Genomic DNA, 22696 nt, shown 5'->3' with positions numbered 1-22696 from the left:
GATGATAGACTTCATTAAAATCTAGTTTTCCAGTCTTACCTGTCATCATATTTCCTGCAGCATCCAGGCCCCACTCCAGTCAGAAAACAGTAAGCACTCAGTGGATGTTTGGTGAGCTGAGGGAAGGAAGGAAGAGGGAGCATCAAGTGCATAGGGGTAGCATTCTGCCTCACACCTGGCTGGAAAGGTGGCCTGCCACCCCCATTCAGGTGTGTATGGGTAGACACGGACGTGCCCAGAATTTATCAGTCTCCCCTTCATCTCAGGTACCACTTTGCACCTTGTCTTTCTTTGATCTCATAGAGTCAGAGGAATTGAAATATCTGGAAAGGTCTGGTCACCTGGAGAAGCACCTACTCACATCTACCCTTGCACTTGTGTATTCCTTTTTCCTGGAGTCAGTTTCCATCCTCGTGCTGACGATTCCCAAGTTCAGATCCACTCTGTGGACCCTGGGGGGCCCTAGGCCTTATGTCTCATTGCCTTTTAGACATCTTCTCTTGAATGTCCACAGAAATTCACCTTGCCAGGATCTGATCTCAGCTTCCTCCTGCCTGCAAACTCAGTGTGTCTTCTGACCCTGTGAACAGCTCAGCATGGGTGTCCTTTCCCTCCCTCTGCTGTCATATCCAGTCTGTAGTTGGGTCTTTGATATCTGCTCCCAGCTCTCTGTCTCCTTTGCCACTGCTTCAGGCCCTGCGATCTCTTACTTGGCCTATTCCAACACCCCTTTTGCCCTCCCCCAGTGCTTTCTCTCTTGTAGTCAAAAGGCGAAACTGCAGATGTGATCATGCCACTTTCCTGATTAAAACCATCAGGATAGCGTCCAAACACCTGCGCAAGGCTTACAAGATCCTGCTGTGCCTCCTGTTCACGCCTCCTTCGTCACCTCATGCCACCTTCCCCCAGCACTGAAAGCTTCAGTCTTATTCAGCTGTCAACCCCTCACCCACTGTGGTCCCTCCTGCTTTGGGGCCTTTCACAGGTGCTGTTCACGCTCACCTGTCCAACACTTAGCCCTTGTTCAGGTCTCAGCTTAGCATTTCCTTCTCCAGAAAGTCTCCCCTATCATTCTCCCCAGAAGTCTGGATTGATTACCCCTATTATATATTCCTGTAGTACCCCAATTGTAGCATTTAACTAGAACTACCCATTTTACCTGTTTTCCTCCTCATCTTGGTAAGGACCATGCATTAGGTCTGCCTCACTTACTGCTGTATCTCCAGCACCTTGCAGAGAGACTTGGTGTAACAGATGCGTACTATTTGCTGAATGAATAAATGAATGAATGAATGGCTTAATTTCTGCTCAGGCTATATCCTAGTTAGAATGAAAGTGCTGAGAATTTGGGACGTCCTTGTTTGTTCTCTACATAGTATTATACCCATGTTCTCTATATTCCTCTTATTGACCTTTCATGGCAGGTAAAATGCAGGTCCTGAGTATGGCTAGTCCCTCCGAAAAGACTCTTGATCAGTGTTTGCGTGGGATATGAGACACTGCTCTGATTCTTCTTCAGAAGCACCCTGGGCTGGGGCTGGATTAGAGAGCTCAACCCGCTTGGTGAGGGACCTGAATGAATAAGGGCTCTGATCAGTTTTTTAAAAGAAAACTACTGTAGACTGAAGGGTCTTGGAAGAGTCCTAGAAGGTGAATATCGAATAGGGCTTTGCAGGACGGACAAGAATGATGTGGTTTGGGAGGGTTGAGGAAGAAGGAATTTATAGGGATAGGTTGACCACATGAGCGGTCTGGTTATTTACCTTGGAATCACACCAGTAGAACTTCAAAAATTAGTTGCCTGTGAAAAAATTGTCTACACAAATTCAGGATAGAAATTACCTCTGGAGTTTGGGGAGCAGAGGTTTCAGTAATTGCCTGTTTTTCAGCTAGAAGATGGCACAAGACTCTTTTCTTTCTTCTTCAAACTGCATATGTATGTCACAATTTTTAAGTTTAAAGAATGTTAGTTGATAGGACCAAAAGCCTAGTAAATAAAGCAAGAAATGATGTGATCCTATCAGACAGGAGTGAGGCTAAAACGTTTCGCATGTAGTGAGATTTTAAAGTAATTTCCTCCTGTCTCTATTTTTAATAAGTGAATGTGTTTTTCATAAAGTGTATATATAATTGGGGCGGGGGGTATATTTCAATCTTCCCAAGGCTTTGGCTGCATAGGCGACTATGGGAAAGCAGTGGGTGTGGAAGTGAGGTGGCCCTGGGTCTCGGTGTCAGCCCTGCTGCTTCCTTATCACTGTGTGGACCTGGTTGGGACACTCCATCTCCCCAAGAGTCTCAGCGTCCTCACAGGTAGGATGGGAATTGTAAGACCTATGTCACAGGGTGCTCAGAGCTGTGAAGCAGGCAACAGGTACAAAGCACCTGGCACAGAGTCTAGGGGAGGGACCCTTACCGACCATTTAATCCAGCCTCTTCATTTTGTTTCATTTAAACTGTTCTTAATTGCACACGATAAATCAAATAGTACAGATGAGCTTATGGTGAAAAAGATCATTCTTGCCTCTGCTGGGCGTCTCCCCGCCTGCATCTCAATCCCCAGGGCGACCTGCTTTAATCCTTTCTGTTTCTAGTTCTTTTAGTTGTTATCTCCATAACGCTTCTAATATGAGGCTAACCTCTATTTCTTCATGAGCAACTGTAAACAATGCTTATTTTCTCCCTAGTTGGAAAGATAAGACTTTTAGCTCATTTACATCTGTTCCCTCTCTTCCTCTCAGTATTTGATTATGTTACATTCTGTTACTTCTGTTGTTTTCCCTTGTAATCAGAGATAATCTACTGACACCTCTGTTGCTTCTTTCAGTAACATTATTTAGTATTTTGACTCGAAATTAACAGTCCTAGTTTCCACTCCTAGACTTTTACCTCCGACCTCCTGTCAGCTACCCTTTTACCTTTATACTGGCACAGCTGTATTTTTTGTAACATTTGTATTTTGTTCTGCATCTGTGATTTGTTCCTTAAGTGTAGACTAAAAAAAAAAAGAGAAAAAAGACAAAAGTATTTTTCATGTTATTAATCCTATGTAAATATTGTTCCTTGCTGGGCCAAGTGTCATGACCAAGGATTTTGTTTCCTTCCCTCTGATTCCAGCATCAAGACCCCAAAAGCTCCTTACTTTAAAGTTAAGAAGAATTACTTTCAGATTTTTTTCCCAGATTAATTTTTTGAAGTAATATATATTTAATGTAGAAAATGTAGTAAATACATACAAGTAGGAAAAAACAGGAAGGAAGAGAGAGAGGAATAGAAAATGAAAAGACACCTGAAAATCCAGCTTTATGGAGCATTTACTAGAAATACTTCACATAGTGTTCATACAGGTAATCAGTACATTGAAGAGAAAATACTTCCTTTATTGATAAGGGGAAACATCTATGCCTACATAAGCAAACCGAAAATAGGAAGGATTCTGTCCTAATTCTCAATTCCCTTATGTGTCACAGACTTTCAACTTTTATTCCACATACTTATTGAGCATTTGCTATCTGCCAGGCACTGTGCTTACTCTTGCGAGTAAAATATGGTCAAAAATAATCATTGTCCCTGCCTTCCTGAAGGTTACATTCCAGTAGGGAGAGGTAGATATTAATCAAATAGTCACATGTGGGCATGTATAATACAAATTGAGTTCAAATGCTGAAAGGAAAAGAGCTTGGTTCTTTGAGGACATATAACAAAGGAACCGCATGGACAGGGAGGTATTGCAGTGGTCCAGGAAGTCTCCCTGGAAGGAATGATGCTTGAATTGAGATCTGAAAGAAGAGTGGGAGGACTTCCCTGGTGGTGCAGTGGTTAAGAATCCGCCTGCTAATGCAGGGGACATGGGTTCAAGCCCTGGTCCAGGAAGATCCCACATGCCATGGAGCAACTAAGCCCGTGCGCCACAACTACTGAAGCCCGCGTGCCACAATTACTGAAGCCTGTGTGCCTAAAGCCCGTGCTCCGCAACAAGAGAAGCCACTGCAATGAGAAGACCGCACACCACAATAAAGAGTAGCCCCCGCTCTCCGCAACTAGAGAAAAGCCCGCGTGCAGCAACGAAGACTCAATGCAGCCAAAAATAAATTAATTTTTTAAAAAAAGTGGGAATTTACTAAGCAAAGGAGGCGGGGTGGGAGAGATAGGTTAGGGAGCATTCCAGAGAGAAGGCAGAAATTCAGTGATGAATATGCAGACGGTGAATTCAAGTAACAGAAAGCTGTTGTGGCTGGAGCAGAAAGAGCTGGCAGGGAGTGGGGAAGAAACCCACTTTAGGTGGCCTTCACAGTCTAGGGGCTGGGTGGGTTCCTAGCAGAGTGGAAGGCCAGATGCCATCCTTTAGGATAGAGGTTGGATGAGAAGGTGGTGTGCATTAGCCTAAGTGCCCACAGAGAAGTCTGTTCAGATCCCTGACACAGGCTTTTGTGTGCTCTGAACTGGACATTTTTATCAGTCGCAATGGCCTCAGCTCATGAATGCCAAACAAGCACCTTCCACAAAAGGCGTTGCAGGGTATGTAGCCACCTCATCATGCAAATGGCCACATAGCTCATTCTTGGGGACCTTCCAGGCAAATGCTTTCCCACCTCTATGAGGAAACCACATCCTTCTCTTTCTTCACCTTCAGTAACAAATGGCATTACAAGGTAGAGAATACACAGGAAGCATGCCAACAGGAAGCACCCCCCAAAGAACCTCTAGTCCTGCAGGTTGCAAACTCGAGTGGGAGGCGCAGGGTGCAGAGGGGGGCTAAATGGAACACTCCTGTCTCCCCCAAGGAAATCTGAAGTGGAAGCTCATCATGTAAAATGAATAAAGCAACGACATTGGTCTTGTTGTAGGGGGCCCAGAACCTTCTTCCCCTTTCTCCATCCCCTAAGGTGGCTTCTAAGGTCAGTTTTATTAACAAAATAGAAAGTTGATATTCATGCAAGGGGGCAACTTTCCTAGCAAGACATTTCTAGGTGCAACTGAAAATTTTGGAAGAAAAGTAAACAAGAAAGATAAGAAAACTTGGCAGCAGGGCTATGTGTACCAATCCTCTTCTTGGAATACTTGCGTAATTCCTCGTTGCACTTAAATTCCAGACTTCATACCATACTATGAGACCTCGCATGATCTGGTCCCTCCCTTCTGTTAGGAACTAAGACTGTACTATGACTGCCTGCATCACTGTACTCCAGCTTACTCTCTGCCTCAGCACCATTGCACTCACCTCATATCTACATGGCTGGCTCCTTCTTTATTCCGTTCTCTACTTAAATATCTACCCCCTCAAAAAGGTTTCCCCTAACCACGCTCTCTGAAGTAGTCCCTTCCCCACTCCCAGTCACTCTAGCCTGGTACCCTATTGTGTCTTACCGCTATCTGAAATTTTCTGGTGTGTTTTACTTGTTTTTCTCTCTCTCAACTACAATGTAATTTACGTGAGTACAGCGATCTCGTTCAACATCATATCTGCAAAGCCTAGAACAATGCCTGGTACTCAATAAATGTTTGTTGGATGAATGGATGTAATAGTATTCTCATATATGGAGGATAGTCATGTGGATAAAAAAATTCATTTATTCATCTAAGAAATGTGAGATAACAAATATTCATTCATTAATAAATAATTATTGAGAGACTATCATGTCCTAGGCACTGGGGATAAAAGGTAAAAATAGAGGAGGCATCCCTACCCTTAAGGAGCTCATAGTGTTGTGGTCAATGTGGAGAAATGTGGAGAGAATCCAAGACATGAGGACTTACTGGTCATGGGACGTGAGGAAGAGAGACGAAAAATGAACCCCGGGTTTTAGACTTGGGCAGGTGAGGAGGTTATTGCGCCATTCTGGGAGCAAAGGAACCTCAGATAAGAAGGGGAGAAGAAGGTCAGCTTTAGAAATGTGGAGCTGTGGAATATCCAGTGGAAATATCCAGTAAGGAGGTAGATATCCAAGTCTTGAGCTTGAAAGAGAAGCCTGGCTGGAAATACAGAGCTGGTGAATCAAAGGCAGTGCTTGTAGACATGGGAGTTGGTGAGACAAAGTAGGTAAAATGAAGTGAGGAGAAAAAAAGAAAGAGGGGCCTTGGAGAAAACCAACCTTTAAAGGGTGGTTAGAAGCCAAACCTGCAAAAGAATCTAAAAAGGAGAAATCAAAATAATGGAAACCACAGAGCTCATTGTCATAGTAACTGAGGGAAGACAGTGCCTAATACATTAGAGATGCCATAGTACGAGGACTGAAAGGTATCCATTGAACTTGGTGACAGAGCAGCCTTCAGTAATCTTTGCCATAGCCATTGCCATGGCGTGTTATAGCTGGGCATGATATTTTTGTTTGCTGTGAAGGGAAGTGAAGACTGGGAAACGGAGAGAGAGGTAGAAAGCTCTTGTAAGGTGCTCGGCCCTGAAAGGAGGAGAAAGATGGAAGGGTAGCTGAAGAATCTGGCTAGAAAAACACATTCAGTAATACTCTAAAGAGCAGAACAAGGATCTTGAATGGAAACTACTGCGAGGCTGCCTTGGTTTAAAACTTTGTAACCATTAGCATTGTTCAAAAATGGGTTGGGCTGCCTCCAGAAGTACTGAGCTCTTGATTACTAGAGGTATCGAAGAATAGCCTAAATGTTACAGTATATTAACAAAGAGTAAGGTGTTCAATCAGTAGTCTAGGCTTCCACCATAAGAAACTGGAGAAAGAAAAGCAAATTAAACCCAAAGCAATCAGAAGAGTGGACATAATAAAGATAAGAACAGAAATCAGCAACATTGAAAGCAGAAACACTATAGGGAAATATAAATGAAACTAAAAGCTGATTCTTTGGGAAAAAAAATTGATAAAATTCATAAACCTCTAGCCAGACCAAGAAAAAAAAAAGAGAAGACACAAATTACCAGTATCAGGTATGAAATAGGGATATCACTATAGATCTCACAGACACCACAAGGATAATAAAGGCATACTACAAGCAACCCTAAGCCCATAAATTAAACTTAGATGAAAGGAATCAAGTCTTTGAGTCACAGAAAACCCCAAAACTCACTTAAAAAAAAATCGATACCTTGAACAGTACTATATGTGCTAAAGAAATTGTATACCTAGTTAAAAAAAAAAAAAAGACTTCCAACAAAGAAAACTCCAGATACAGCTGGTTTCACTTGTGAATTCTACCAAAAATTTAAGGAAGAAATAATAACAATTCCAGAAAATAGAAATTCCAGAAAATAGAATACCAAAAATTTAAGGAAGAAATAATAACAATTCCAGAAAATAGAAAAAATAGAACTCTTTCCAACTTATGAGGTCGGCATTACCCCCTAATACCAACACCGACGACACTTGAAAACTCCAAATCAGTGTCTCTAATGGATATAGAGTAAAAATCCCCCCAAAAATATTAGCAAACAAAATCCACCAATACATAAGAAGGATAATGCATCACAACCAAGTGAAGTTTACCCCAAGAATGCAAGGCTGGTTCATCATTCAAAAATCAATGCATATAGGGACTTCCCTGGTGGTGCAGTGATTAAGAATCCACCTGCCAATGCAGGGGACACAGGTTCGAGCCCTGGTCCGGGAAGATCCCACATGCCGCGGAGCAACTAAGCCTGTGTGCCACACTACTGAGCCAGCGCACCACAACTACTGAAGCCCGTGTGCCTAGAGCCTGTGTTGCACAACAAGAGAAGCCACGGCAATGAGAATCCTGCACACCACAATGAAGAGTAGCCTCTGCTCGCCGCAACTAGAGCGAGCCCACGTGCAGCAATGAAGACCCAACGCAGCCAAAAATAAATTTAAAAAATTAAAAAAAAAATCAATCCATGTAATTCACCATATTAATGAATGAAGAGTAGCCTGAATAATAAATAGGCAAGTTTTCAAATTATATGATGAATCAAAGGATCTAAGCTTAGACATAGCAGTAAAGACCAAGTTACTTAATTTACTGGTTTGGGGAGGAACAGATTAATTAAGAAAGTGAGGAAATTTCCCCTCTGGCTAAGAAACTGAGAATGACAGTCGGATCAAGCAGGTCTCTCTGGAGAGTTCAGTTGTCCTCCTTCTGTCATCCTCACTTCAAAGACTGAGGGAGTTTAGGGGTTTCTTTCTTGAGCAGCTGGCCTGCTATATTTCCAGGATGGCCATGTTCTACCCATGCCTGGTTAAGAAAGCCAAGGGCCCTCACAATCCTGATTTTCTCAAGATGCTTTAGAAGCCAAGAGTATCAGAGTTGAATGAAGGCTGGATCTTACCTAATCCAGATCCCCACACAGTTTAAAGAAGAGAAACCAAGACCCGTGGAGGGTGGCTCGTGTAGGTCCCCTTCCCCATCACTGAAATCCAGTGATCATTAGCTGGTCCTGGTACAGTAAGCCCATTTGACCATATCTTCCAGGCCTGTCCTCCCCCAAACTTTCTCCGCCAGGCTTTGTAGTACACGTTTGCTTTTAGCCTTTACTTTTATGCATAAAGAGTCCCCATCAAAACCTGTCTGGGTCCTAGTCCCTCTTCCCTCACCAGTTGGAGTCTGGGGTGGAGAAAAGCAACCAGACCCAGGCCTTCACACAGAGGCATCCTGTATTACTGGATTGGAGGATTGGTCTAGCTACCTGCTTTGAGCCCATAGGCCTCACAGCTAGCCAGATGAACATAGTCTGGGTCCATCATCTCTATTTGATCCCACTGCCACTTTGAATTCTTTCAACAAATTCCTTATAAGGTTGTAATGAAAATGTACTGCACGCTCATTATGTCCAGGGTCTGTGCTATGAGGCTATACGTTCTCTCACCTCATCCTCATTTTGCAGATAAATGAATAGGCTCAGAGAGGTTAAGCAACGTGCCTAAGATCCCACAGCTAGTTAAGTAGAAGTGTTAGGATTTGAACCCAGGTCTGGCTAACTCCAGTGTTCAAGCTTTTAGTAATGAAAATTCTTTCTGGTTTAAAGTAAAAATGGTTTTCTCTTTCTTCCCCTCCTTCTCTATTTTCAGTCTCAGGAGGAAGTCTGTGATTTGCTCCATGCTGCACCCTTCCAAAACATCTTGCCTAGAGTCTACATCAAAGGTAAGAAACCACTGACAGCAGCTAAATGGCCAGTCTGAATTTGCACCTCATGCTCACTTAATCCCAATAAACTCAGATGTGCGGTCAGAAATGGAGAAGTTGAGAGCTTTGGACAGCTATTGGGTAGTCACAGAATTGGAAATGCGTGCTCCAAATGCTCCAGGCCTTGGTCCTTCTAGAATATCCCTAGTAAGTTGCTGTCTAGCTTGGTTGGTCTAAATCCTTCAAGTGATGGGGAACTCACCACCCCATGAGGTAGATGATTCCACTGTTGGGCACAGATAATAGAACATTTTCCTTGTAGTGGGTCCTGATCACACTTGCCAGAACCAGGGAAAACAGTTCTACACGCTCCATCCAAGTGTTGGAATACAAATACGTCACCAGGTCCTCTGAGAGCTCTTCCTTCCCCATTTCCCCCGGTGTGCCCTGAATCTCATTTTCTGCCTACTGTTCCTTTTGCAGAGGGGGAGCGTTTGGAGGTCCGGATGAAACGCCTGGAAGCCAAGTACGCGCCACTTCACCTGGTCCCTCTGATAGAGCGGCTGGGGACCCCTCAGGTACGATCCTCCTATCACGGACTCGGAGAACCAAAAGGAACTTTAGAGGGAGAGAGAGCATTTGGTCCAACCTCCTCATTGTACAGATGGGGAAACTGAGGCCCAGAGAGAGAAACAGAAAGTCTAACAGCACACAGCCTGTTAGTGGCAAGGGCAGGTCTTGAATGAGTTTTGCTGACTCTCAGGCCTGCACCCAGTATCATCTATCCTGCCAAGAAAGAAGGAAGTCAGACAAGTGTCTGTCACTCCCCGTTAGGTATTAAGAATTCTGCTGAGTTATCTCTCAGAATTAGAACCGCATGCCCTGTGAACCGGCAGTTCATCTCTGGGTATCTTTGCTAAAAAAAACTCTTACAGGAACACAAGATGTTTACCACGGCATTGTTTGTTAAAGCAAAAAACTGGAAACAACCTAAATGTCAATCAGTAGAGTGTTGACTAAATAAAATGTGGTAAAATCATTCAAATGATGAATACCTGCTACATAATAATGAAAAGAAAAAAATCAGATCTAGATGCATCAGTGTGGACAGACCATAAGCACATGGTTAGGTGAATAAAGCAAGTTGCACTACAGGTCATGGAGCATGATGCTATTTGTATTTTTTTAAACACATATCAAAAAACCATATTAAGTAAAACTTTTCCTAGGAAATGAAAAACACCCAGTTCATAATGGTGGCAACCTCTGAAGAAAGATGAAAGGGACAGAGATGGGTGGGGAGATCAAAGAAGGCAGCTTTATCTGTAATGTTCTAATATTTTTGAAGGTGAATGAGCTCAGGTGTTAAATCTGTAATTAAAACTCATTTTTACAAACCTGAACATGGAGATTCTCCTGCCTTTGGAGAACTCACAAACCGTGCAGGCAGTCAGGAAAGAAGATACTTTGGAGGGGAAAGGGATGAAACAAACAGCATGTTCTGTCTCCTTTCAAGTTGATTCAAGTTGAATCAAGCATTTGGTGGTGGGGCAGGGCACGGATCAGGGTAGGAATTCAGGAAGAAGAGAAAACAGGGCACTGCAGCGAGACAAGCCAGTATGGCTTGTTCTGTTCCACAAAACACAAAACCGACTGTTTAAAAGGTTTAGGATTCAGATCCACTCTTGGACTAGCATCCCTAAGGTCCTCTCTCCTATCATCACAAAAGCTCATGAATCAGAAAAATTCTCATCCTCCACAGAGGGCGGAAGGCGGCCTCTTCTCTCGAAAAACATGGCAAGTGTTGGAGCCCATGACAGGGCCCCATCTGCCCAGGTGTCACACTGATGAGCAGCCCCAGCCAGACCCCCTGCAGGCCACCCACCTCCTACTGAAAACAGTGACTAAACATTTAGTGACATTTGGGTTCTTTAGTCACCACAGAGAGAATGTAGATACTGTGAAATATGCACATTTTCTTTTTTGGCCTTCCGGGGCTGAACACAGGAGATCCTCTAAAGATTGCCTTCTAGGGAGAAATCCCCCAAGCCAGCGACATATAAATGTGTCTGCTCCACTGTTGGTGTCATCCTACAAGAATCTGGCCTCTCACACCCAGGCTTCGGCATGTGTTTCCACTTAGGAGTCTGTGAATTCCTTCCGTGTTCTGATGAACACTATTTCCTTGGGACTGATAGAAATCTCAATTTGTCAAATGCTGATGTTTAACAAACAAAAGCCTAGACATTCTGCCAGAGAGGAAATGCCAGTTTTATAAGTCTCCCAGCCCTTAAGAAATAGTCCAAAACTTAGTCCTCCTGTAGACCAGAGAAACATTTTTAAAATATTAACGTCCAAGCTTGCTGGGGTTCAGGGAACTCACATAACTTCTAGGTTGGTGACAGGGAAATTCTGCTACATGTTTAATGTTGGGAGAGTTTAACTGTATTGCATTGCTTGTATTTGTTTCTAGGAAAAATTGAGGTGACCTGGTTTGTTGCCCAGTGCTATCATGAATTAATGTTCTGTCAGGGAGTTGAAGGACTCCTCTTTCCAGCTTTACCCCTGAATTGTTGCATAATCTAGTGCTAGACATTTAATATCTTGGTCTTTGTTTTCCCATCTATAAAATGGGCGAATAGCTGTTTTGTCTTTTTAGCTGAGCTGCCTTTCACAATCACTATGATAAACAAATAAGTAAAAAGCTTCTAAAAAACAGAAAGGAAAGAGCAAGCATGGAGATATTTTTCTCCAGAGTATCCTAAATATAATCAAAGTACTCCATGCAGATATATGTTTCCACATGATTTCACAGATGCTTTTTCTATACCCTTGTTAACTCAGAAAAGAATGGCAGAAAGAGAGAGAAAAAAATTCCCCACTGAGTGGAACAGAAATGGCTAAAATTTATGTTAAACATACACACATAGTATATATATACATATATATATATATATATATATATATATATATATATATATATATATATATGAAACACAAAGTCACAGATTGAGGGTATATGCAACAAACAATCTTTAGTGCACTTTTTCAGATTAGAAGAACACTCATATCAAAAGAAAAAAGAGGGCTTCCCTGGTGGCGTGGTGGTTAAGAATACGCCTGCCAGTGCAGGGGACACGGGTTTGAGCCCTGATCCAGGAAGATCCCATATGCCATGGAGCCACTAAGCCCGCATGCCGCAACTACTGACACAGCGCTCTAGAACCCGCAAGCCACAACTACTGAGTCCACGTGCCACAGCTACTGAAGCCTGAGTGCCTAGAGCCCGTGCTCTGCAACAAGAGATGCCACCGCAATGAGAAGCCCACGCACCGCAACGAAGAGTAGCCCCCGCTCACCTCAACTAGAGAAAGCCCACGTGCAGCAACGAAGACCCAATGCAGCCAAAAATAAATAATTAATTAACTAAAAGCAAAAAGAAAGAAAAAAGGGCATGAAAGAAAACTCACAGCCTAAGAAATATAAATGCCAACAAACAGGAGAAAAAGTGTTCCGCTTTACCAGTGATCGATGCAACGTGAAAGAGAAGGATATAGCTCTTCATTTCGCAAGTTGGCTAAGAACTTTTCTTCATGATAATGAAGTACTGCTAAAGGCACAAGGAACAGACTTGACACAGACAGGTGTACAGTGGTTCAGCTTTTCTTGGGACTAATTTGTCACTATGTAACAAAAGCCTTTTAAAACTGCTTATACTCTTTGACTGGACAGTTCTACTTCTAGGATTTTATCCTAAGAAGATAACCAGAGAGAAGCTCAAAAAGTGTAATATATAAGGATAATTACTTACGAGTTGTCTATAATGATGAAAACTTGCGAGCAATTTAAAATAACCAACAGGAATAGAGAACTAAATAAATGACGTATGTCAATGGCCATTTTATGTAGCCATTAAAAAACCATATTACTGAATATACTAAAGGAAATTTTTTTTTAGTACCAGTATCTTAAGAGAAAAAAACAATGTAGATAGTGTGACCCAAACTGTGTTAAAATAGATACATATACATGCTCACGTACATAAACACAAATAAATCATACATAAGTATTTTAAGAAAGCTCATCTGTGGGTGATGGGATTTATGGGAGATTTTTATTTTCTTATAACATTTTTACAATTTTTTTTCCAGATTTTACTCTTGTAGCTCATAGGAAAACCCATAAAGGTAAACAGTTTTTCAGGAAAGGGGCAAAGCCCCTAACCATTTCAGTCAAGGCCCTTTGGTTGGCTCTGGTTGGGGGGGGTCATTAGAGTTCAAAATCTGTCTGCAGGTTTATAAACCCTGTTGCTAATTCTTTAGATCCTCCCACAGTTGTCAGGCCCTGAGGACTGATACAGACTAACTAAATGCACAGGTTAACTAGTAAGCCAGAACTCTCTGTGTTAATTTCTGAAGGAGAATAATCATGACTCGAGAACAAACGTGGGTTCTTTATTTACTGAGCATCTTCGCTGTACCAGGCACTCTCTTTCTAAAGTGGAGAGCCCTGTCAGGGTCCAGATACTACCACAGGGAGTTGCCTGGTGAGAACAGAGTCAAGCACTGGGGTCAGGGTTTTTGAAAAGAAGTATTTCTAGCTAACTGTGGCAGCTTCTCTGCGCTGGAGCGATCTTTCTCTGCCACCAGAATCAAGATGAGTCACCGTGAATCAGGGTTCCCTCTTGTGTTTGAAACACAGGTCGTAAGCTCTTCTTCCCCAATTCACGTTTTTCGTCCTAGACTTCTTTGAGTTTATAGCTGTCATGACAGCTACACTCCTGACCCACATTCCTAAAGGGCTCCAGCATTGGTGTTTCCTGATTTACTTCCCTTCATGGATTAATTTAATTGAGGCCGCCCTCTTTCTAGGGGCTGTAGGGTGTGGGGAGCGTGCAGGGAGCAGGCAGGCAGACTCCACCCAGCCACACTGTACACTGAGCTCTCGGGCGGGCCCGCCCTCTGGGGAACTGATCCCAGGAGTGCCCTGTGGACCTCTCTGTCTCTGAAGCCGGCCCTCTTAAGCTTTGTCCCTAGATTTGGAGATTGTACTTTGACCTTAGATGTTAATATCTATTATCTTTGCACATGGCTTTGAGACCTCTACCCCTAGATATTTTCTGCTCCTGCAGACGGTAATGTGTTTTGAAGTACTAGTCTAGCTGGCTGATTATTAGAGATGTAGTAACCAGATGCCATATGAGAAGCCAGTTTAAATTATTAAGGAAGATTGTTAACAGTGGTCAGAGAACTTCTAACGGGAGGAATAATCTGTAAAATCAGCGACAAATTTTTAAGAGTAACATATGCTTATTGTAGCACATTCAACTGTACAGAAGTATTTATAGTAAAATGAAAACCCCACCTGCTTCTCCAAGCCCATCTGTTCCCACAACTGATGTTAATCCTTCTAGAATGTTTTACACTCTCACCCCCACATACACATACGTGCGTACAGTTTTGTGTGTCTGTCTGTGGGATTGTGTTACTGATGTCTTTTAATAGGATTGTAGTATATGTCCTCTTCTGGAACTTGCTCTATTCACTTAACAATTTAATCCACAGCTCTAGACTACTAGGATTCAAATCCCAACTTTTCCACTCACTGACTGCCTCTCTGAACCTCAGTTTCTTCTTCAATAAAATGGGGATAATAATGGCATCTTCTTCATGGGGTTTATGTAAGGAGTAAATAAGGTAAGTACTTAACGAATGCATAGAACAGGGCCTGGTGTATTACACACACAGTGAGTGTGTGCTAGTAGTAGTAACAGTACAGTAGTAGCAATAGTACTAGTAGTAGCATCATCTCAGTCTTTTCAAAGGCTACCTAGCATTTCATTATATAGATGGATTGAAATTTTTTTATACTATTCCTCTAGCGATGGCTCCTCGATTTTACTTACCCCAAGACTTCCCCCTGCGATTGAACTCAGGTTTATAAAGTTAGTGCCCTGCTCTGGGCAAGACCTCAGTTCTGGTGAATGAATTACAGATGCAGCCAGCTCTGGGGTTTGGGAATATCGGGTGAGAGGTAGAAAATGAGGTCTGAGGTGTGACTGGCAGGTGTATGTACTCTCCCGTTCCCAGCAAATCGCCATCGCTCGGGAGGGCGACCTCCTGACCAAGGAGCGGCTGTGCTGCGGCCTGTCCATGTTCGAGGTCATCCTGACCCGCATCCGGAGCTACCTGCAGGACCCCATCTGGCGGGGCCCCCCGCCCACCAACGGCGTCATGCACGTCGACGAGTGCGTGGAGTTCCACCGGCTGTGGAGTGCCATGCAGTTCGTCTACTGCATCCCCGTGGGGACCAACGAGTTCACAGCTGAGTGAGTAGTCCCAGGGAAGGCGGGGTCGCCCCCCCAACCTGCTCATCCCCCACCCGAAGAGCCATCGGGCAGCCAGAGCTCAGCCAGAAAGGAGGGCAGGGGCGGGGTTGTCCAACAACGGTTTGTTGAGCACGTGCTGTATGTCGGTCAGGGTTCTAGGTGCCGGACATGCATCTGTGCAGAGCAAAAGTAGACAGTTCCTGGTATGTGGGGTTGACAGGGCCAAGAGAAGACTAGAAAATAGATATAAGGTGCATCTAATGAGGTCCCTTGGCAGCGAGGGCAGGAAGGACAACAGATGCCCATGAAGAGAGACAAGTGGATTATAGGAATTTAATTCACAGATGACAGCTGAGCTGGAACACTGCTTAGGATTCAGCTCTTAGAGGGGAGAAGGGGACCCCACAGGGAAGGCTCCAAGTGGTTGAAGACAGACATGGAGTGTGTGCATATCGGGGCCTTGGACCTCTCAGGGCCTGTCTTCACGGGACTAGAAGCTGGGCCTATGGAAGGGGTGGGGTGGGGGGAGCTCTGGCCAGGGCTTGGTATTAAGATCTCACCGCCCACCCCAGCAGAGCTCCAGGGGTCGTAGAACAGAGACAGGCTCCCCTAGCAGAAGGTGGGCCCCACCTTGCTCATGAGGCCTCTGCTCCTAAAAAGCAGGGGTGCCTTTGAGAGGAACCCAGTCCTGTTCTCAGAGAAGACAGAAGCAAAGCCCCATTCTCCTGTCACTCACCCAGCTACACAGCAAGAGCAGAGTGGTGAAGAGGGCAGACAGGGCCTGCCCTCCAGGAGCCAGGAGCTCTGGAGGAAACACGCACGGGGGCCAGAGAGGCCTCCCCGAGAGAGTGGTGCTGGGAGTGGGATGGGAAGGCTGTTTCCAGAGCAGCTGCACTTTCCGCGACAGCGGTGGGGAAGCTGGGAAACCTTCCCAGTGGGCTGCGCTGCATTCAAGGGTGAGTGATCCAGCCAAGAGATGCCCCACGGCCTCCCAAATTGCCCGGGTGGCCGTTGAGAGTTGGGGGCGTGCAGGCTGAGCTTCGCCAGACCCAAGAGGACTGGCAGCCCTGCACACCAGCAGCGTCTGTTCATGCCCCATCGTGTCCCTCCCCCACCCCCAGTCCCTGCCCTCTCCACCTACACTGGCCAGCTGGTCTCCTGGTTTGAAACCACCCTTCCCCTCCCAGGTGTTCCTCTGGTTCCTTTCCAGAGCCAAGACAGAGCTTCATCAGAATTCTAACTGGCTACATAAATCTCAAAGGCTGGTTGGATTTTTTTTCTTGCAAATTTGTCTTCTTCAAAGCTGATTTTTCTTACATTAGTGGGGCGACAGACTGACACCTCTTTATGGCTAGCAGGGCTTATAATATAACCACAGTCCCAGGAACAAATGAGTCCACACTCACAGCTTCCCTTGTACCCATTCTACAGATTAAGAGAATTGGCCCAGAGGTGAGCCAGCTCACTAGCTGTACTGCTGGTCCAAGATGAGGGTCCCTTCCCCCTCTGCCTCCTGCTTCTCACTCCAGCTGCTTCCTCTCCCACTCCCAGGCAGTGTTTTGGAGATGGCCTGAACTGGGCTGGCTGCTCCATCATCGTCCTGCTGGGCCAGCAGCGTCGCTTCGACCTATTCGACTTCTGTTACCACCTGCTGAAAGTACAGAGGCAGGACGGGAAGGATGAAATCATTAAGAATGTGGTAAGCAGCTCGTGGCTGGGTCCTGGGAGTTGGGGCCAGGCCTGACAAGCAGGCCTTTCATCGGCAGAGGAGGGTGAGCTGCTTATGGAGGCCAGCTCCCCACACCGCAGCAGGTAGGTACAGAGACATTCAGCAGCTGGTGACCTTCTCGTAAGAAGCCGTGAGTCACTGGCTCGTAACCCACTGGGATGAATCACATCACCCCGCAGGGCAGGGCCAGCCTCCAGACCTGAAACACACCTTCCCTGTGCCAGTCAGACTCTGCTAATGCTGCTTCGTCATCTGCACAAACTCTGACTGAACACGAAAGTTGTGCAGCCACGGGGATGGGATGAGCGCCGCTGTCGTGTGTCGGGTAGGCAAGGCTGCTGCGGGAGCATCAAGAAGGGCTGTCTAAAGCAGACTGAGGGGCTGGGCAGGGGCCTCAGAAGGCTCCCCCTAGAGGCGATGCTTGGGCAAAGTCCAGAATGACCAGCTGCAAATAGCCAGGCAGAAAATGGGGTGCAGGATGGGGAGAATGTTCTAGGCAGAGGGAACAGCTAGAGCAAAGGCACAGAGGCATGAAGATGTATGGCTGGAACAGAGGGTGGGTCTGCAGGACCTGCTGAGAGGAAAAAGAGGCAGGAGCCACCTCAAAGGTTTTTTGTTTGCTTTGAGGTAGAACATACGTAACATAAAATTTGCTGTTTTAGCTATCTTTAACTGTTTACTGCATTAAATTCACTCACCTTGTTACGCAACCATCACCACCTCCATCTTCAGAACTTTTCATCTTCCCCAGCTGAAACTCTGTGCCTAGGAAACAGTAACTCGCCATGCTCCCTCCCCGCAGCCTCTGGTAACCACCCTTGCACTTTCTTTCTCTGTGAGTTTGACTGCTCTAGAGGTACTTCGTATAAGTGGAATTCTCACTCAGCATAATGTGTTCAAGGCTCACCCTGTTGTAGCATGTGTCAGTATTTCCTTCCTTTAAAGGCTGAATAATATTCCATTGTATGTATACACCGCATTTTGTTTATCCATTCATCTGTCGATGGACGCTTGAGTTGCTCCCGCATTTTGGCTGTTGTGAATCGTGCTGCTGTGATCATGAGTGTACAAATAACTGTTCAAGACCCTGCTTTCATTGCTTTGGGGTATATACCTAAAATTGGAATTGCTGGATCATGTGGTAATTCTGATTTTAATGTTTTGAGGACCACCATACTGTTTTCCATAGTGACCACACCATTTTACATTCCCACCAGCAATGCACAGGAGTTCCAATTTCTCTGTATCCTCCCCAGCACTTGTTATTTTCTGTGTATCTTTGGAAATAGCCATTTTAATGTGTGTGTGAAGTGGTATCTCATTGTGGTTTTGATTCACATTTCCTTAGCAATTAGTGATATTAGCATCTTTTCATGTGCTTATTGGCTATTCGTTTATCTTCTTTGGAGGAATGTCTATTCAAGTGTTTTGCTCCCTTTTTAATTGGGTCATTTGGCTTGTTTTTGTTTGTTTGTTTGTTTTGCTGTTATTTAATTGCAGGTGTTCTTTCTATATTCTGGATATTAATCCCTTATCAGATATATGATTTGGAAATGTTTTCTTTCCTTCTTTGGGTCACCTTTTCACTCTGTTGATAGTGTCCTTTCATGCAAATAAGTTTTTAATTTTGATGTATTCCAATTTATTATTTATTACCTGTGCTTTGGTGTCATATCCAAGAAATCATTGCCAAACTCAATGTCGTAACGCTTTTTCTCTGTTTTCTTCTAAAAGTTTTATAGTTTTCACTCTCATGTTTAGGTCTTTAATCCATTTTGAGCTAATGTTTTGTATATGGTGTAAAGTAAGAATCCAACTTCTTCTGTGTGTGGATATCCAGTTTTCCAGCACCGTCTATTGAGAAGACCATTCTTTTTCCATTGAATGTTGTGGGCACCCTTGTCAGAAATCATTTGACCATATATGAAAGGGGTTATATCTGGGCTGTCTGTTTCATTGGTCCATATGTCTGTCTTCATGCTAGAACCACACTGTTTTGATTACTGCAGCTTTGTGGTAAGTTTTGAAACTCAAAGCGTTTTATGGTCAAGTTCACATTTCACTGTCAAGCTCTGGGCACCCATAGAAGGCCTTTAAGCAAGAGAGTGGCATGATCATTGAAGCATCAGGACCCCGGACCCCACCCTCAACTGAATTCTTCCCTTTCTCTTGATTCCTCTGTCCCCTCCTCCCATCCCTAACCTGCACGTCCCTGTCCTTCTACAGCCCCTGAAGAAGATGGCAGACAGGATCAGGAAGTACCAGATCTTGAACAATGAGGTTTTTGCCATCCTGAATAAGTACATGAAGTCCGTGGAGACGGACAGTTCCACCGTGGAGCATGTGCGCTGCTTCCAACCACCCATCCACCAGTCCCTGGCCACCACCTGCTAGGCGGAAGGTCCTGCAAACCCTCGACCTGGAGGAGAAGCAGGAGAGAGAAAGCCACAACCAGCCTGCAACAGGGTCTGACTGGACAGTGTGTGGGATGGACCTGGAAGGAAACAAGAACCTCCCCAAACACATCTGCACCTCCTGAGGGCTGGGCCTGTGCATGCTCTCCCACAACATCTCCATGGTGGTTTCTCCATAGTGTAAATGGAAAAAAAAAAAAAGAAAAGAAAAGAAACAGGGCAGTATATGCTTTTTTCTTTTTTACTTTTTTTTCCCTCAGCTGTGTTAAGAGCCCTAGTTTTACCCTTTCTCCATCTCGTGGTCCCCTACATCTGTGGCTGCTTCCCAAGACCTCCTCCTCAGATGGAGACCTCCAACCCAATGCCCACGTGCCACCCCAGAACTGAAGTCTTAGAGATGGAGAAAAGAGTGTGGTGATGCCCCAAGATGTCAGCCTGACCATGCTTCCACTTCCTAGCATCTTCACCTCCTCTGGCTCCCCCCCTCCACTTCCCAAGATGGCATCTTCTTCTGCTCTGCACGCCAGGGATTCTACCACCAAGAATACTCCTGGACCAGGCGCTGAGAGCCATGGTGAATGGGAGACGAGGTTCCTGGTATTGGTACCATGGTAGATGGTGTTGTGGTGTTGCCTTTGACCTTCCATGGACTCCCAAAACCACATTCTGACTCCCCTCTCAGGGCACTCCTAGAGAGAATTCAGAAATGCATTCACAACTGGAATGGGTGAGTAGAATTGGGGTAAGAAGATGGTCAGAACCGCTATGTAGAAGCAGTATTTAAGAACACAGCCAGGGATTCCATAGTCCAAGACAGAAAGCTATTAGACCACCTCATCAGCTTGATGGTGAGAGGGTCCTTTATTCATTGAGCAAATGCTTAGTGAGCACCAAGTTGCACAGGGTAATGGACACTGGGGCTACAGCTTTGAACAGGCCAGGCATGCACTGCCCACAGCATTAGCCAGCGACCAAATTAGGGGCCACTTCTTGGCACAGAATCTCTCATCAAGGAAAACTGTCACAAGAAAGAAAATATTAAAGGGTTATTTTAATAGAAGCCAGAAACATCTTGGGGTCAAGGAGGTAAGGAATATAAATAATACTTGTCAACGAGCTTTTAATACCAAAATATACCCCAAAGAGGAATCCTGTTCTAGTGAATCAGGATTTTTGTTGTCCTAGAAGCTGAAAGATTCCGGCGACATTTTATCTTTGACTGTCAACTTCCTTGATGTTCCTTAACTTAGATTTAGAGGTATGGCGTATATCTCACAGGGACGTGTCTACTTCCGTTTCCCTGACTGAACCAAAATTCCCTGCAGGATCTCCTACCAAGCATGGGGAGACTGTTTAGAAGGACAGAAGCCTTTGGGAAGTGAATTTCTCATTGCAGAGCACCTCATCATCAAAGGGAATCTATGACCCTGAGCTTGTAAGAACATATAAAGTGAGACATTGGATATTTCTCCCCCGGCCCAGGAAGGAAAAGAAAGAGAGAAAATAGAACAGTAATGATCTCCTCCCTCAGGGCAGATGAATGGAAATGGTTTCCATTAACCAGATGGCCCACTTCAACCCCATGGCAAGAGCAAAGAAGTGTCCATAGCAAGAGATTTGTGTTACCCACTCATGCTCACCAGGGAGGAGAGAGGTGGGGCTCGCCAAAGTATGGTCCAAAGGCCACATACATCAGGACCTCCTGAGATTAGCATGTTTAATGCAGATTCCTGGGCCCCATCTCACACCCATTGATTCTACAGCTCTGGGAGCAGGGTCAAGAAATCTGCACTTGCCACAAGCTGGATTGTTCTGTTGCACATGAGAGTCTGAGGACCACTGCTGTAGAGGCCCCCTGCACTGCTACCCTTGGGCTTCGAGCTCCCTCTGAGCCATGAAAGAAAATATTTGTTGGGAAGGAAAGTGAGTCAGGGTGGAAGCTGTCAGATCCTCCTGTCTGGAGCTGCCACTTCCTATTCTGATTTCTCATTTTTTTCTTCTTGATGACCATAGATGTATCCCAAAGGCAAAAGTGAGGCATTACACGACATGGGAGAACCACCAGGTAAAACTCACCTTCAAAACCCACATAAAATTTCTAAGCTCCAGAGCCTTCCGAGTCTTCATTCCTGTCTGGGAACAGTAGCTGGCTCACTCTCTCAGATTAAGTCTGCCTGTTAAGTCCTGGAGATCATTCTAAATCCTTGACCATTGCTTTGCAGAGATTTGGATCACCGGTTGGATGAGATTGCTATTTCCACAGTCTACCCCTCCCACCCTGCATTCATAGCCCTGAATTTGACCCTCTGGGTAGAATCCTATTATCCTCAAGAGGTTTGATCCCAGTAAATTGAGGTCTTCACCTTTAGGAGAGACGTTTCATTTCCCTGGCTCACCAGCAGCATTGATTTACGAACACCGAAAGGGTTTAATAATTCTTTCCTTCCTGGTGTTACTGCCCACCCCCACTTTTGATTTTTTGTGTATCTAAGAACCAGGAAAAATAAAAACTTAGGTTTTAAAAGGTTAAAAAAAATTCTGTTTCAGAAACTGTCAAATGTACCATATTTGTATTAAGAGTTGTTGGGGATTTTTGTACAATGAATTTACATTTATTTATGGTGACTTATATTTACGCTTGTGATCACATAATGATGGTAAATTCTTAAATCATATTTGCTATGCAGCTGAAGATGATATTTTGCTTTGTATTTTGGGGTACCTGTGTTCAGTTGATAAACATTTCCATCTCCATTAAAACTGCTTCCAAACTAGTGAAATGAGCGTCTTGTCTTGATTCTGGGTCATGTTCTAGTCGTCGTTGATCTGTGGAAGGCCACATGAAAACTGATGCCTAAGGATACAACCTGAAAGAGAATGGAGGAAGATAAAGAAGGCAAAGACATTGCGCCCTAAACTAATGGCTTGTTTTCCTTTCTCACTGGGGGAATTAAATCTTTACAAATTGACTTGCTCTGGGCAAGATATCGGAGATGGTTCCTGAGCCTAGGGGATTCATAGTCTGACAGTGTAACTCTACAAACTATATCCCTAGTTTTGTTTTTTGGGGGGTTTTTTTGTTGTTTGTTTTTTATTTTTTTAATTGAAGTGTAGTTGATTTACAATGTGTTAGTTTTAGGTGTACAGCAAAGTGACTCAGTTATACATATATATCCTTTTTCA

At 44.4% G+C, this 22696-nt stretch overlaps 1 protein-coding gene and 1 long non-coding RNA gene across 5 annotated transcripts in view; one reads left to right on the top strand and one right to left on the bottom strand.

Annotated features, from left to right (window-relative positions):
- LOC149743990 (cytoplasmic FMR1-interacting protein 2-like) overlaps positions 1-22293 on the top strand; it is a 70725-nt gene extending 48432 nt beyond the window's left edge. The window contains exons 9-15 of one of the 4 annotated variants that reach the window (XR_016391606.1): positions 8988-9060; positions 9526-9620; positions 15132-15370; positions 16922-17069; positions 19326-20240; positions 21527-21578; positions 21736-22293. Coding sequence is in view for 1 of the 4 variants with exons in the window: in XM_089905922.1 (XP_089762048.1) it covers positions 8988-9060; positions 9526-9620; positions 15132-15370; positions 16922-17069; positions 19326-19493 (723 nt within the window). In the remaining 3 variants the exon portion in view is untranslated. Of the gene's footprint in view, positions 1-8987; positions 9061-9525; positions 9621-15131; positions 15371-16921; positions 17070-19325 lie in introns of all 4 variants that reach the window. The other 3 variants (XR_016391604.1, XR_016391605.1, XM_089905922.1) reach the window with 3 other exon arrangements.
- Positions 1-22696, bottom strand: part of LOC149743989 (uncharacterized) — a 48086-nt gene that overhangs the window by 2591 nt on the left and 22799 nt on the right. Inside the window, exon 2 of the long non-coding RNA XR_016391607.1 lies at positions 40-22380. This is a non-coding gene — a long non-coding RNA (uncharacterized LOC149743989). The remainder of the gene's footprint in view (positions 1-39; positions 22381-22696) is intronic.

This window comes from Delphinapterus leucas, unplaced genomic scaffold (assembly GCF_059928025.1).
Source record: "Delphinapterus leucas isolate spDelLeu-1000000601 "Yukka" unplaced genomic scaffold, BTC_Dleu_Yukka2 spDelLeu_asBTCV2_sq31, whole genome shotgun sequence".
Classification (NCBI taxonomy): Eukaryota; Metazoa; Chordata; class Mammalia; order Artiodactyla; family Monodontidae; genus Delphinapterus; species Delphinapterus leucas.
The sequence above is the reverse complement of the archived record's forward strand: the minus strand, read 5'-3'. Positions and strand labels throughout refer to the sequence as shown.